Consider the following 15,978-nt stretch of genomic DNA (forward strand, 5'->3'; position numbering starts at 1 on the left):
ACTTAATCCTGTCCACCACAGGACATGATTTATAAATATTCAGTAAGAAGGAAACTCCTATGCCTGCTGAAATTTCTCTTTTAAAGAAGCATAAAAAATAGCAATTTATTTCACAACAAAAATTCCCAGTAAACCAGAATTGCTGCTAGTGTGTATAGAAGTGATTCTTAGGATTTTTCTAGACGTGTAAGCATCCAAATGCTCTAGTATTTGTGCTATTTAATGTCTGCTTTTACTTAGCAACTTTCCCCCTTGTTTTAAAGAATTACAGAGTTGATGGGGTATGAGCCAGAGGAACTCCTGGGTCGCTCAATCTACGAGTACTATCATGCGTTGGATTCTGATCATCTGACCAAAACACACCATGACAGTAAGTGAAAAGATGTATTTAAAGCCCTCCAGCTACAAGAGATGAGATACAGCACTGGGGGAAAGCAGCAAAAGAACAAGGACTTTCTTTTAATTGCAGATATGAATCTGCAGTGAATACTAATCTTAAATAGTTTTGGTTTTTTCTGCCTGTAATTAAAGTTGGTGTCCTTTCTCCTTTTAGTGTTCACAAAAGGGCAGGTGACAACAGGACAGTACAGAATGCTTGCTAAACAAGGTGGCTATGTCTGGGTTGAAACTCAAGCAACTGTTATATACAACACTAAGAATTCTCAGCCACAGTGCATAGTGTGTGTAAACTATGTGTTGAGGTAAGTTGAATGGACATCGCTATTCTTTGTCATAATTTCTACTGAAGACAAAGTCAGATTCTGACGGCACTATATCTTTTTTTTTTGACTTGCTGAGAATGCGATCCCTGGTTGAACATGTTATGATGTTACTATTTCCTACCAATGAAATTTTGCTGTCAGTCCCAGGGTTAGGAAGTGTATTTGAAAACAAAACACTTTTTTGATCTAGTGATGTCGGTAGGAAGATCTCTATAGGCAAGTGACTGTAGGCCCAGCCTCTTCTGTACTATTGCTGTGGAAGCATTTCAGAATTTGTGAGTTCTAGACAACTCTAATCTTTGTCTGCAGTCTGGAGCAGTTAATTTCACTAAGAACTTTTAGTCATGGAGTCAGAGCAGCAGTAATGGTGTCTTTCTTAATCCCATTTATCTTTTTCTTCCTTAGAATTCCTCTTTTAATTGAAAGCTTCAACTGAAGGCAGACATGTTGACTTTTTTTTTGCAGTTGTATAATAGTCCTAAATTAGTTTTCAAAATTTTAGTGAATGGACCAGTATCAATCTATCAAAATATTGCACAGCCATTTAAAATAAAGAAAAGAGTTTTAGGAAATATCTAACTTTTTTTTTTCTTATTTTCTCAATGCTTTGAGAAAAGCATGGGGTTTTTTGTTAACTTTTTCTGATGGCACCGCGATTAGTGCTTGCTTTGTCTATTACATTTGAGGAAAGAATGAGTAAGAAAAAAAAGAATTCTTAAAGCTCCAATCCTGGTAATTTTGTGGTGTGTGTGGTATTTTGGGGTTTGTGGGGGTTTTTTTGTTGTCTGTTTTTTTTCAACTTAAAAAACTGGTAAGCCTAAATTTATTCCTTTTAGTGGTTGTTTAACAGTCATCTTCCTCTCTGTCTGACAGTGGAATTGTTCAGAAGGACTTGATTTTTTCCCTTGGACAAACTGAGTGTATGCTGAAACCAGTGGAGTCTCCTGATATGAAAATGACCAAAATATTCAGCAAAGATGACCTGGATGATACCAACAGCTTATTTGAAAAACTTAAACAGGAACCAGATGCTTTAACTGTGCTGGCCCCAGCTGCTGGAGACACAATTATCTCTCTAGATTTCAGCAGTAATGGTGGGTGTGCGTTTAAACTGGAGAGCATGCCAATTAATATAAAGTTAGTATTTTACAGTAAATTTTGAAAAATAACTTCCCAGTATCACTTGCCTAGTGGTATTTCAGCCGCTGTTTAAATTTAATGAGGTCCATAGACACGCACAGTATTGTTACTTAGGTTGATGGTTTCTTTTAATTTTTATAGAGTCTGATGAACAACAATGTGATGAAGTTCCTTTGTATAACGATGTAATGCTCCCCTCATCCAGTGAGAAATTGCAGAATATAAATATGGCAATGTCCCCACTACCTGCCTCTGAAACTACAAAACCACTTCGTAGTAATGCTGATCCTGCACTCAATAGAGAAGTTGTATCAAAGCTGGAGCCAAACACAGAGCCACTCGAACTTTCTTTTACCATGCCTCAGGTGCAAGAGCAACCAACCAGCCCTTCTGATGCAAGTACCAGCCAAAGTTCACCTGAGGTTAGTTATGTAATTTGGATATGCTGTCATTAAAATGTATGTGCTGTTGGGGCTTGTGGAGCAAATCTGGTTAAGGATGCAGCCTAGACAGGAATCGAAAATTACTTCTGTGTTGTGACTTAAGCTCATGCCATGATCTGAGAAAAAAAGATAAATTTTCATACTGAGAATTAACTTTTCATTAAAGTGAGTCTTGCAAACACATGCAATACCACCTGATAGAAATACGAAGAGCTTGGGATTGGTCCTTCTCAAAAAGAATGGTTCACAGACAACTTCTCTATACAGAAAATTAGTTACAATAAATTACTGTAGAGGCTACTTCCAGGTTCCAACTAATCGTGTGCTTCCCAAGTGGGGTAAATTTGAATGTATACCGATAAATGTAGGTGGTTTTGTTCCTGTTTTTAATTTTGTGCAACTGTAGCTTGGAATTAGTTTTTACATGAGAACGTTTTTTCAGAGAATCTGTAGATACAGTGCAAAATGATGTAATGACAGAAACTTAAAACTGCGCTCAAAATGTTTTCACAGCCCAGTAGTCCCAACGACTACTGCTTTGATGTGGATAATGATATGGCTAATGAATTCAAACTGGAATTAGTGGAGAAACTCTTTGCTATAGATACAGAAGCAAAAAATCCATTCTCTACTCAGGTAATGTACATTAACTTAAAATTCTGTATCATCTTAATATGTATTCTTAATGTGGTTCTCTTTCTCTTGGAATGTCTTCAGAAACTTCTTTTTTATGTAATATTTTTATTAAAATAAATTGAAAAAAAATGTTGTAAGGATTTGGTAAAAGGAAGAGCCTTAATGAAGCCATGAGGTCATAGCTGAGATGTTCTTATATATTTGTAATTTTTACCTCTTGTCTTTTTCAGGAAACTGATTTAGATTTGGAGATGTTGGCTCCTTACATCCCAATGGATGATGACTTCCAGCTGCGATCCTTTGATCAGCTATCTCCACTGGAAAGCAGTTCTTCCGGCTCTCAAAATGCAGCCACCATTACCATATTTCAGCAGACTCAGACACCATCAAGTAGTGCTGATGAAATAAAACCAGCGGCAGAACGTGTGGATGATGTGAAGACGCTAATTGTTCCTTCGTCTCCTGTCCACATAATCAATGAAACGAGTAGTGCCCCACCGTCCCCCTACGGTGGAAACAGGAGTCGAACTGCATCTCCAATCAGAGCAGGAAAAGGAACATTGGATCAGACAGAAAAATCTTGTCCAGGATCGCCCAGTTTGCTAACAGTCACTCTGAATAAAAGGTATTTTAAAAGTGAAGCTTAAGCCCTAGTATCTCTTCAAGAAATTAGATGTTATACACCTTTTAAATACTGCCAACTGTTGTATGTTGTCTTCGGCATTCTGCTTCAAATTAGAAATTGATACATTTAAATTTGGACATTTCAAACAAGTTTGGTGGTTTTTTTATAGTAACCTTCCCTAAAGTTAACTTTGCAGTAGCTTTTACATAAATATCTTATGTAATAGGCAGCTACTATATGCAAAGTGTGTTCATAATTTTGTATCTGACATGCAGCCTTTATAAAAGAATGCAGTAGGCAATTTACAAGTAGTTTTACCCGCACAGTATTTCTGGTGCTTTTCTTGTCCACTTCGTTATGAGGTAAGAGGCAACTGCAGTCTGTGTGCTACATTTATTGCTTTTAAAATGAGCTGTATTTCATAATGACGGACTGTGGCATATGTAGTAAATATTTATCGTGATAGAAGACTCCTACAAAGTTAAGCATCAGACTTTTGATATATAGAAGACTTATCTGTATATAGAAATATTCAAAATAGACTTTTCCTCACCCTTCCCTCCCTTCTTTCTGTTGAAAGTGAATTGCTGAACTTTTATGCCTTTTTTTCCCCTGCAAAGACTTTAAAATTTTTTGTTATAACTCATTCTGAGCTTCACAGCAAGATTAAAATCTAACATTTGCTATGCTCATAGACAATGATGGTTGAAATGAGTCGATTATGAAAGAAAAGTAGCATAGTTCATAAATTCAGTTCTGTGATATTGTATGTAAGTGTCCACAAAAGAAGAATGGCTTGAGGATAGTAGAAACGTCTTAACAGCCTGAATCAATTTTTCTTAGATCTACTGCAATGGATGAAGAACTAAATCCAAAGATGCTAGCTTTGCATAATGCTCAGAGAAAACGAAAAATGGAACATGATGGTTCACTTTTTCAGGCAGTTGGAATTGTGAGTTTTGTTTTACCATTTTAAAATATTCACTTTTAACCTTGCAATTTCTGAAACAAGGCATCAGTGCAGACTCCTGAGTTTAGTGGTATGCAGTGGAATCTTGGGATCAGAGATAATAGTTTGATAGTGAAATTCCCACATATATGCAGATACTCCAATTTTAGTTCTCTTTTACTGTCAGCTGTTTCAAAAGTGCCCGCTATACCCAGCACATTTCTTGATTAGGTAGAAGATACTCTTTTGTGAACATATATGTTCTTCAGTAGAATATGCACAAATGTAAGACATCACATTTAAATTTATAATTGCCATATTTATTTCACTTTTTAATTTAAACTCAATTTTCATATTTGTCAATACTGGAGATGGTGTTCTTATGCTTCTTTCTATGGTTTCATTTTTCCATCAAGTCTGAGATTCCTTTATTTGATCAAATAACAAGACCATCTGAACCATAAGGGAATAGAACTCCTATAACCCAGCAAATGTATATTACTACCACTTGAATTTAACGCTCACTGTCTCTAGTATTAGTGTGTGTGACTGTGACTAGCTCATCATCATCTGTCCTAGCTATTCAAAAGAAACTTTTTAGGTATTCTTAGATTTGTGTCGCTTAATTGGGGCTATCCAGCTTATTATTTTCTGCAAGGGTATTTTGTCTCCATAATCTTTGTCTCTTACTGTCAGTTCTCAGTATTTTGAAATCCTGAGCTTTGCCATTACATACTGTTACCTCTCTTCTTGCCTTTATTGCAAGTTCCCACTTCTCAAGTTTTGCACAGTTAGTTCTTAGTCCCTCTACTGCAATGTAGGCCTTTGAGATTCTTTGTTTTTCTAGTGGTCTATCTTCTAGGTGTAGTCATACATCATGTCTTACAGTGCAGGATTATTTTTCTTCTGAACTATGAATTATTCCTGTATTAGCATTCTGGTTTGGGCATGAGACAAATCACTGTATACTGTCTTTATCATTGCTCTCCTCTAGAAGAGCTGAGAAAGCTTTCATATGTCCATTTTTTTTCTGTGAGGCAAGCAGACTTTATTAAAAAAAAAAAATCATACTTATGCCATTGTTTTCATTTGCGAAATGCTTTGCACTTTCATGCATGTTGTTCTGTTGCTTCCAGTAGCCCTATAAGAACTCACAGCTCTGCAAGAAATTTTATTGCCTTCCATTGCCTTTTTTTCATGTGATGATGCTACAGCTGTCACATAGTGTTGCTGATAAAATACTCAAAATAGCATGGGATGTCATTAAATACACAGAACACAAGCAATTCTGTATTAACTGCTGTAATAGTATTCAGGCTTGTATGCTTAGTGCCTTTTTAATGCTTATAGGTTCAAACTTCATCCTTTGCTAAACCTTTTTCTTTTTTCTGCATCTGACAGAAGTGTTATAAGTATTTTGATGGTTTCTGCACAGTCAGAAGCTGAATTTTCTGTGTAGCTGGGTCTTAGTGATGTTATTTCAAGCAAATGCTTTTGTTGTTCGGCTTCTTTCTCCACAATTGATTTCTGAGAGGATGAACTAGGCCTTACACATGCACAGAAGGAAAATTATGTTAAATCCAAGCTTGTAATACATGGTATTCTGGGATTGTGCAAAAACTTGTCACAACTCCTTAGCTGTAAGGAAGTGGGACTTATTTTGCAAAGAGTGAAAATAAGTGAAGATCAAAGTAAAATACTACTTCAGTTTTCTAGAAAATAGGAGAATTAGACAGGGGCAAAGTGTGTTATAGTAAGATTATGAAATAATGATCCAAATCATTACATTGAAAAAGATACGAGCTATGCCTTTCTTAATATGAAGGGCTGTATTGCATTCACAGTAAAAAAAAATAAACCAGCAGCAATGTAGGTGACTGACCTTACTATGAAATGCAGCTTCGAAGTCTTGAGTTGTTTAACTGTAACTTCTATTATACAACTGTCCTTTTGACTTGCATGGATGTTTTATAACCTGAAAACATATATTCTTTACTATTTTAAGTGTTCAGGATAACAGCAGTGTTCTGAAGTACCTTTTCCTCTTTTTGCAGCAGTCAGTACTACTAACAAGACAAAACTTTGCAGATTGAACTACTTTTGCTAGCAAACTATACTAAGATGGTGTTTCTTCCTTCCATCCCATCTGTTTTAGCGGCAGCTTCTTCTTACTTATCCTAATTATATGGAGCCCTTAAAAGCTTTCTAATCTCTGTATCTTCTATGCTGCTGTCAAAACAATATGCTAAGGAGCTATATCTGCGATAGAATGGCCTAGGACTGCATTCCCCGCAAGACTTGGGTCAGATGGCTTGGTGGCAATAACTGGAGTGCAAGCAGAATTTACATCTTAAATTTAGATAGAATTGACCTACCGAGGTTCCTGAATCTCCTGTCTACACTATTAATTCCAGTGCAGAAAACTATTAGAGACTTCAGTGAAAACCTGATACTTACTCACACAAGAGCAGTGGTAATTAAATGGGTGTGTATGTGTACATGTACATCCTAATCTTGAGCATGGTAACTGATGATAACCAACATTCAGTAATTGTTTTCTGTAAGGGAAGTAAGGTCTTGAAATCTGATTCAGTTTTCCTTTAAATAATATTCAAGACCAGTGTACTTGGAAATATATTTCTCCCCAAGTTCTGAATGAAGTCCACTTTAAATTGTAACAATGCCTACATTAGTAATTAGTGACAGGAACTGTTAGTTTGGAAGAGGGATGTGGAGAGCTAGAAAGATACAGTATTCAATAAGGAAGATTTTATTTTATTTCTTTCTAGGGGTCTTTATTCCAGCAGACAGGTGACCGTGGAGGAAATGCATCACTTGCTTGGAAACGTGTAAAAGGATGCAAAACAAATGGTCACAGTGGAGTGGAGCAAAAGACAATCATTCTACTATCAACTGGTTGGTATCCTCTTTTAATACATTGAGAGGGGTGGCGGGGGGCTGTGTGAAAGAACTGAATCACAAAAACGTATCCAAACTTACCTCCTTTATGAACAATTTTGGAGGAAAGGTTAAGCATGGTGAATAAAGTGCACTTTTTCTCCTTCCCCTCCCTCTTTAGACATAGCAAGTAAACTTCTAGGGCAGTCGATGGATGAAAGTGGACTACCCCAACTCACAAGTTACGATTGCGAAGTAAATGCTCCCATACAAGGCAACAGAAACCTGCTACAGGGTGAAGAACTCCTCAGAGCTCTGGATCAAGTTAACTGAGCTTTCACAATACTTGTTCCTTTTTTGGACACTGGTGAATCATCACCTAAAGCAGTCTATTTATATTTTCTATATCTGATTTTAGAAGCCTGGCTACAGTACTGCACTAATTCAGTTAGTTCAGTTTTGATCCCCTTTCTACTTATTTTGACAGTCTTTTTAATATGTTCTTTATGTAACAATAACTCAAACTTATAGCGCATTTTTATAATTCTTTGGTACATACACTTTTAAGTCCATTACATTTAAAACACACTTGCAATAGCAGCTTTGAAATATGCACCTGATTTTAAAAAAATATTTATTTTTTGGCTGGGGAGTTGGTCACCAAAACTTAACATTAGTAAAATGTCAACACAGGAGAAACTGGCAATACTTCCATCCTGCTCTTCATAGGTAGTTGGAAGACTTGTGCTCTCTTATTCTTTATGTTCAAATAGGTTTTTTATTTTAATAGTTTTTATAAGAAACAACAATGCTTTGCAGCAGTGCATTGTAGCCACAATCGCACAATATATTTTCTTAAAAAATACCAGCAGTTCCTCATGCAATATATTCTGCATTTATAAAAACTAGTTTTTAAGAAGAATCTTCTTTTGTTTGCCTATGAAATGATGTTTAAACCTGGATTATGTCATTATTTTAGTCACGTTGTAATATAAATTGTTCTTAAATGCTGTCTTATGCTTTTGACTTAAATGAGTGTGGTTAGTCAAAGGAAAGGCTTTATCTGGAAAGGGCTAGCAGCATTTTATTTGGATACGTTCTCAATTTAGAGAGAGTTTGATGTTCTTAAAGTAGTCACTTTGCCAGCTTAAAAAAAAAAAAAAAATTCCCTGCCCGTAGTTGTGGAAGTTAATGCTAATATTGTGTATGATCTTAAATCTAAATGTTCAGCTTACCCTGTGTGGTATAGGTGATATTTCAAGCAGATCGTAAAACATCTTGCATTGTTAGCAAATTTTATCTAGTACATCACTAAGTTGCTCAATATTTTGATGTTTTGGTTTTATGCACCTTGTTGCGATTTAACATCCATATGTTTTCATGTAGATTTCAGTAACTTGAATATATTTAGAAGCCTTTTTATTTAGAAATATATAGTTGTCACAAACATCTTATTTTCCTATATGTACTGTACAAAAACCTTCATTCACTCATTCTTTTGCTCTTTGTGGTTGGATCTAACACTAACTGTATTGTTTTCTTACATCAATAAACTATATGTGGACCAGGCCCCCTTGGGGAGTGTGTTATCTGAGAGAAACGAGATAATTTATATTTTTGTTAGTGGTTATTGTTCATCCGTGTTCCCTTTTTAACTTAGAGTTGATTGGAAATCACTGCTTCTTTATTTTGATTGTAACATGTCCACGTTAATTATTTGAGCCTATTCAGTACTGAAGTCTCCTAGACAGTGTTGTACTACCGCTCGCCAAAGATGTTAAACTTTTAAATCTGTTACCACACCAGTTAGCAAACTTGAAAGTGAGGAGACAGTGTATTTGTGTTACTTTAGAGTGGAAAGATTCTTTCTTACGAACAGCTTAAAGGCTTGTCTCTGGAAGCTTTATCAAGGTAACACTGGAAAGCAGGAAAAAGTAAAATTCACAGGAGTGATCAACTAAAGATGGATTTTTATCACAAAACCGCATGATTAAAAATTAAGCTGGTGATGATAAAGCTTGTTCTACATTCTTCTGCTGCTGACTCAATAACCTTGACTAGGTGACTTTCCTCATTTTGCTGTCATAACACATGATGCTACTGATACAACTTTGTAATGTATAAATATGGTCAAGATATTCTGTGCATTCTTCAAACTATTTGAAAAAACCCCAAACCTCTCCATATGAGAAATCAAATGTGGACTGTCACAAGAATTATTTTGGTTTTATTTTGGAAACTTTGGTTTCATTGGACTCTTTTGAGTCTTTTGAAATCAATATAATGGTACGTAAGCTTAACTTGTTTTCTAAAATTACTGTTACTATTTCACTGAAACAAGCACTTTTTGAACTGACACAACTGTATTAAACTAAATGGATATATTAGCTACCAACTAAAAAAAAGATAAGGCACTGGTAGCAGAAGATAGTTGCATACTTCTTAAAGTTTGAGTAGAAGTTGCACAAAGAAAAAGGGAAAGCATGTAGATGCACTAAGGTAGAGTTGAAGCTTTGTGCAGAGAACATTTTGAGTATATTCACCTGCTACTGGTATTAAAGATTTCTAATGTAGTCTTTAAGTGTACAAAACTTACAAAGCTCTCTAGATAAAAGCAGCAGAGCTACTGCCTACCTGCTGTATGGACAGCATTCTTTCTGTGGCATCTTTCTGGTGTCAGCAGTTAAGAGGTCTAATAGCGAAGTTGCAAAAGGCTTAGGTAAAGCACCAGCTGTTAGGGGCATCCCTTATGCTTAGCTCTGCATGGATTGACATGATGCTTCTGTGAGATAGCGAGGAGACTTGCAGACTTGTGGAAAGTACAAGTGGGTTTTGCTTTTCTTACTGCCCTGGCAAGCTTTGAGCTGGCCTGGTGGGTTATCCCTTTCTATCTCCCAAGAGAAGCTTCATACCATCCTGCTTGATGTTGTTCTGCTACTCTCTTGAACTTATTTTGGAGGAGCCTGACCTGTTTGGATCTGTCAGTTCCTCTTCAGTGTACTTTAAGAGGGCAGTAAATTTTCACAAAGAAAAAATCCATGTTAAAAAGAGAGGAAAACTTCAGTGACCCACGTTATTCATGATTATGAGCCTGCTGGAATCATCTCTGGTCTTTAATGACGGTAGCTGTGGATTTAAATGAGCCATGTTTCATCTAAGAATCTTCCTGATTCTCACATTTTTTTTTTTATTATACATAATAATAAGGCATAGCATTTTGTTTACTGTCCTGGTAAAAGTGACCTAAACAAGCAATTAATGGAATGAACTGCAGTAGCTGTATTGGTTTACTCTAGGAAAAAAATCAAATAAAAAACCCCCACTAAACCTCCTAGAGACACTGAAAAAATCATGGAAAAGTAACAGTAATAGCTCTGGCCTTGTAAGAGCTTTGCTAAATGCAGATGTAAGTTTGCAAAATCCAGAAGTACACCTTTTAGCTGCTATTTTTTGTGTGTTCTTTTGTTTTGTTTTTTTCTGCTTAGAGTCTAGGAATACATAGCCTGATTCTAAACCTACTTTGGAGGACAATCTTCTAGAATACATTACTTTATAAATGTTTTCTTGGTGATTTTGAATAATTTCTGTGCTGACTTGCTACCTTTTAAAATGTTGAGGCACTACATTAGAGCTTTTATTCTTCACCAGTAGTAAAGAAGAAACTGTAGGTAGATACAGTGTTTCCTTCCGCATATGAAATGTGCTATAGTATGCCGAAACAATAAACTGAAGAGAGTAACCAAGTTAGCTTCCAGAAGGTTACCATGACTACAGCAGTAGTCAAGCCATGCCTTCTTCATGACATAGCACAATTATTATTTTTACATATAGATTCTAATTGATGTTTTTATCAACAATAGTGATGGTTTTGTTAAAAGGTAAAGGAATTTTTAAACTAGTATTTATGATGACATCATTCATTCCTTTACTTGAAAGTAGTTATTAACTACAGCTGAACCTCCCAAGAAGTTGCTGAAGTCTGCTGTCCAGTAACTTGATCTCAGGTGTAATATACTGACTAAACCACAGTAGGCTGGAGTCCAAAGTACACCTTTCTAGCATACCTTCCTCCTATGCAGTGAGATAGGCTTGGACTACATTGATCTTTGAAAACCTTTGGGTGAAACGGAAACAATTTACTATTAAGTTTCCCTTCCTGTGTGTCTGTGTACACACATTAAACTCTCCCTAAGTAATTATTGAATTACAGAACTACAGATTAGGGCCAGAAAGAACAATTGAAACTTTGCACGTAAAACTGGTGACAATTTAAAGACTTCAAAGCTTATTTTGGATGAATTGATCAGCTCTGCTTCCAATGAAATACAACTGTAGGATCAGTAATTTTTCATTATTTAAAAAGCTGTTTGATTAAACAGCTGAACAATGGTAGCTAAAGGCAGAAAAGTGGGCTGCTTCACCAGTATCTGTTGGCAAGCTTTCTCCTCTGTTACACTGCCAAACAAACCGTTTCCTTTGATGAACGGTGCTATGGAAGCTGGGAGTCGTGAGTACCTGACCACTGTCAGCCAGGCTGGACATACCCGAGGTCAACCCTCTGTTCCCGTCCTTGCTGATTAGCTGCTACTGAACAGAACACACATCTCAAATGTCACTGCACTTACGCACATTATTCATACGGTAATTGTCCAGCATGAAAATAAACATTTCACAGGCCAGGAGTACTTTGTAGGATACCATTTTCATATGAATTCATGTGAGTTGGGTATCCAGCTTTCATTAAAAATACCATTAGCAATTGGGCACTTGACTCCCTGGAAAGCTCCATTCTGGAGAACTGATTTTTTTGATCCAAATTCTAGAATAGACTTGTCATTTTCCTTCTGCTTCCCTGTTTACCTTGAGCAAGACTTGCCAAGTTACCAAAAAGTTAAAGAGTTTGCTACTGGATTTATACAGTATGGTAGATTTTGTGAATAATAGCAGTATTCTCTCATTAAGAAGTGGTATATTTTAATGGAATTCTTTTTTGGAACCAAGTACAACGTATTGCAATTGATATTTCTCTTGAAACATTTTGACATACTTGTGACTGTATTTCTTTTTGATTGTGTAACAGTATAAAATTCAATAAAAGAGAGGGTTTGTTTCTAATTCATGACATCTGTGATCTTTCTGTTCATCCATCACCCCTGTTCTAAAAGATGGAGATGGCAAAACCACTTTAAAAAAAGTGAACTAAATAACTAAGTTCACTTAGTTATGCAGTGTAACTAAAACTCCTCGCATGTTTGAAGTCTCACCTATTGCTGAAGTCAGAAACTAAGCATGCACGTGGTCTATTTTCCAAAAGGATTTATAAATTATGTCTTGCCCTTACAGCTGAATCCTGTTCACCTTGGACACAACAGTTATCCCACCTGAATTAAGTAGACTACATGCATGAACAAAAGAGGTTAAGCATGCAATTTAATAAGACGGACGTGAGGGACCGTGTAGGTTTTCCTGTAGGAAGTAAAGAGACCAACAGATACAGAGCTAGAGAGACAGCAAATGTTTATGAAACCTCTTTGAGTAATCATATCAAGAATGCCCTCAGTAACAAAACAGAAATTAGTCTGAATGCAAGATGACATCTTGAGGCGATTTCAGTTGCTTTCAGTACAAGCAAGTAACTTGACAAAAACCTGTGACTCTTGCTGTCTTGTTAAATCAATCCTGCTTCCTATTACACAGATTAAAAATCTTTTGCAATGTTTTTGCTTGGTTGGGAAGTCTGAAAGCAGAAGGCATGTGCAAGTGCTGTCACAGTAGAGTATGATCCTGTTACTTGGTATTAGCAATAGGTTTGTACATACATAAGTGTGAATATGCTATTTAATAAAATATATCCATGACTTATTTTCATGAAAATCCATTAAGACATTTATTTTCATGTTTTCAATTTGAAAATGTATTGTGATACAATCATACAAGGTTGGGTTTTTTAAAAAAAAAAGAAGTCTTTTGCCATGTGCAACTGGAGAACCCACTGTTATTTATATCTATGCAGGATAAATGGCTTTTTAACTTGCAACTTACAAGCTAGGAATTAATGGGGCAAACAGAACTTCATCCTTTTGTTTAGGAGTTAAATAAGAATATGAAGAAGATACAGTAACGAGCACACTCTTTCTTACATCATCTAATTATTTTTTTTTTTTTTTTTTTTTTTAGTTTGGAAGGCAGTCTATTAAGAATTAAAATGTACTAACAAAAAATCTGTAGGAGCACTAGATGAAAACACACAATTTATCAAGAAGAGTATTAATTAGCCTAAAAATTGACACTGTATTTCATTGTATACACCACAGAAGGGGAATTCTATGAAAAGACCCTGTTGCTTTTTTTTTTATTCTTCTGCATTTTCATTCTTTACACTGAAGCCAAACTTTCTTCAAGGAAAGACTTAGCAGACGTTAACATATGGGCACAACAGCCTCATCCTCACTGTATCTTACATCATCTTTCACAATGAAAGTGTCATGACATGCAGCCCCACCTGCCTTAGAAAAAAATTTTCCATCTAGCATTCCTTGAAACACCGTCTCTGAGAAATCACAACACTCACTGCACACTTAAAATACAAAAATCAGAAAACACACTCAAGCTTTACAAATTCCGCACATCATGGCAGAGCTAAGCTCCTCTGCTCCTTTTAAAATTATGGGATAACTCCTGTAACTAAGTAGGGCTTGGCTTGACCTTGCTCCATGATGTGTCAGTTATTAACTGGCTTGTGCTTTGAATGCTTAAGTCCATCGGGGGCAGTACATTATAACTGTTTTCCCAACAGCGCTGGCATTCCGTTTCAAAATCAGTACAATCTGTTGAAGACAGGGTCACATACTGGATGAGCGGGGTCACTGCCCTACATCTCTAAACATGAATCCAAATGACAGATGAAAATGTCTTGTCTTTTCAGATAAAAAAAGCCGAGCCAAACCAAAACCCAGCAGGTGCAGCTCTCCCCCTTCAGCTGCTAAAACCTGTCCAGTTCATGTGTAACAGCTCTGCTAATGCTTCTGTTCCTACAATCAATGACAGCAGCAATCAGTGGTGCTTAAAGACAACAGCTGTTTAGCTAACGGACATTCATTTCCTACTCATCTATAAAGGCAGCTAAAAGTTGGATTCCAGCAATCTTTTGGGAAATGTAATAAATACGGAAAGATGCTTTTGTGCCTGAAGCACCGTGGAAGCTACTGTCATCGTAGGAGCTGATGGCTTGAAGCGCCTAGCTTTAAGGAGAGACCTTTGGATCCATTAGTTGACGCTAATGGTGAACTGGAGAACATCACGGTACCAGAGCCAGCAGAATTTAAAATTTATTTTGCAGCGCACGATCATTTGAGCAAGCGAAATGCGAATTTTTTATCCTGGTCACAGTGCAAAACTCCTGCAGGTTCGAACACCCTAAAGGCAGCACGCAACGCGCCATCCCACGCCTATTCGCTACGTTTTCTACACGCCGCTTCTCCCCCGTTAAGGTTCCGCCAGCGCCGGGGCGACCTCCCGCAAGCCGAGCTCACAGCCCCCCGTCCCCCCACGGATGCAGAAGCACTCAGGCGCTCTCCTGCCAAACCGGGGACCCGCTCTCCAGCCGCAGGTGCTGCCGCCGCTGCCCCGCCACGCTCCCGCAAGACCGCAGGCTGCCCGCAGCCCGGCTCCGGCCTCACAAAGCGATTCCACCCGCGGGCTCCGGTCACGGCACCGACGCCCTGAAACCCCAAGCCCCGTCCCTAAAAACCCTCTCGGGAACTACCGCGGGGCTGCGGGGCTTCCCGGGGAAGAGGACGGCGTTCCAAAACCCGACTCCCCGCCGCCACCGCCCCGAGCCGCCGCTCGCCCGCCTCCCTCCCCCGCTGCCGCCGGTCCGTACTCACCCCGGGCCGCGGGGGCTTCTCCGACGCCGGCGCTCCTCTCCCCAGCCGCCTCGCTACAGCTGCTCGCCCCTACGTGCGCCGGGGTGGGGGGGGAACGCGGGGCAGGGGAAGCCCCCGCCGCCCGGCTCCGCGCCGCCGGCGAGGCCGCGCCCACCCACCCTACGTGCGGCTCGGCAGCCGCGGCCCCCTCCCCGCCCGCCCGCCCGCCCGGCTCGCCCTCGGCCGGCCGCCTACGTGTGGCCCTGCATGCGGGAGAGCGTGCGGCACGCCGCTCCTGAGCTCAAAGGGGACGGCCGCCGGGCTGATCCCCTGCCCAGCCGCGCTCGCTCAGGCGGAAACAGGCCTTCCCTCAGCCGCCGAGCAGCGCTGGGGAAGGGGGTGGGAGGGGAAGCGGCAGCCGCCGAGCCGGCCCTCGGCAGCGGCGGGCAGCGCGGGAAGGCGGGCGGGAGCCGGGAGCCCTTCGCGGGGCACATCTGGCCGGGAGCGTGGCGGCGCGTCACGTCTGCACGGCCGCGAAGCGCGGGCGCACCGCGGCGCTGCCGAGCCCCCCCTCACCCCCCCACATTCTCCTCAGAAGACCCCGCCGTTCCCGGGCCTGCCGGGCTGCGAGCCGGCGAGCTCGCCGGGGCAGGCTTCTGTAGGGACAGGGGCTGGGAACGCCGAAGCCCCACCGGCATCC

At 39.2% G+C, this 15,978-nt stretch overlaps 1 protein-coding gene and 1 long non-coding RNA gene across 5 annotated transcripts in view; one reads left to right on the plus strand and one right to left on the minus strand.

The window, feature by feature from the left end:
* The window catches only part of HIF1A (hypoxia inducible factor 1 subunit alpha), a 31,192-nt gene extending 22,210 nt beyond the window's left edge, over nt 1–8,982 (plus strand). For both annotated transcript variants that reach the window (XM_069783218.1, XM_069783219.1), the window contains exons 7-15: nt 264–370; nt 554–701; nt 1,596–1,816; nt 2,004–2,284; nt 2,819–2,941; nt 3,172–3,566; nt 4,410–4,518; nt 7,305–7,431; nt 7,595–8,982. In XM_069783218.1, the coding sequence (XP_069639319.1) occupies nt 264–370; nt 554–701; nt 1,596–1,816; nt 2,004–2,284; nt 2,819–2,941; nt 3,172–3,566; nt 4,410–4,518; nt 7,305–7,431; nt 7,595–7,746 (1,663 nt within the window). In that variant the 3' untranslated portion in view covers nt 7,747–8,982. The remainder of the gene's footprint in view (nt 1–263; nt 371–553; nt 702–1,595; nt 1,817–2,003; nt 2,285–2,818; nt 2,942–3,171; nt 3,567–4,409; nt 4,519–7,304; nt 7,432–7,594) is intronic.
* The window catches only part of LOC138685394 (uncharacterized), a 36,606-nt gene extending 20,753 nt beyond the window's left edge, over nt 1–15,853 (minus strand). For all 3 annotated transcript variants that reach the window (XR_011324615.1, XR_011324614.1, XR_011324613.1), the window contains exon 1: nt 15,296–15,853. This is a non-coding gene — a long non-coding RNA (uncharacterized lncRNA). The remainder of the gene's footprint in view (nt 1–15,295) is intronic.
* Nucleotides 15,854–15,978: the final 125 nt, after the last annotated feature.

The sequence above is a fragment of the Haliaeetus albicilla genome, chromosome 5, assembly GCF_947461875.1.
Source record: "Haliaeetus albicilla chromosome 5, bHalAlb1.1, whole genome shotgun sequence".
NCBI classification, from domain to species: domain Eukaryota; kingdom Metazoa; phylum Chordata; class Aves; order Accipitriformes; family Accipitridae; genus Haliaeetus; species Haliaeetus albicilla.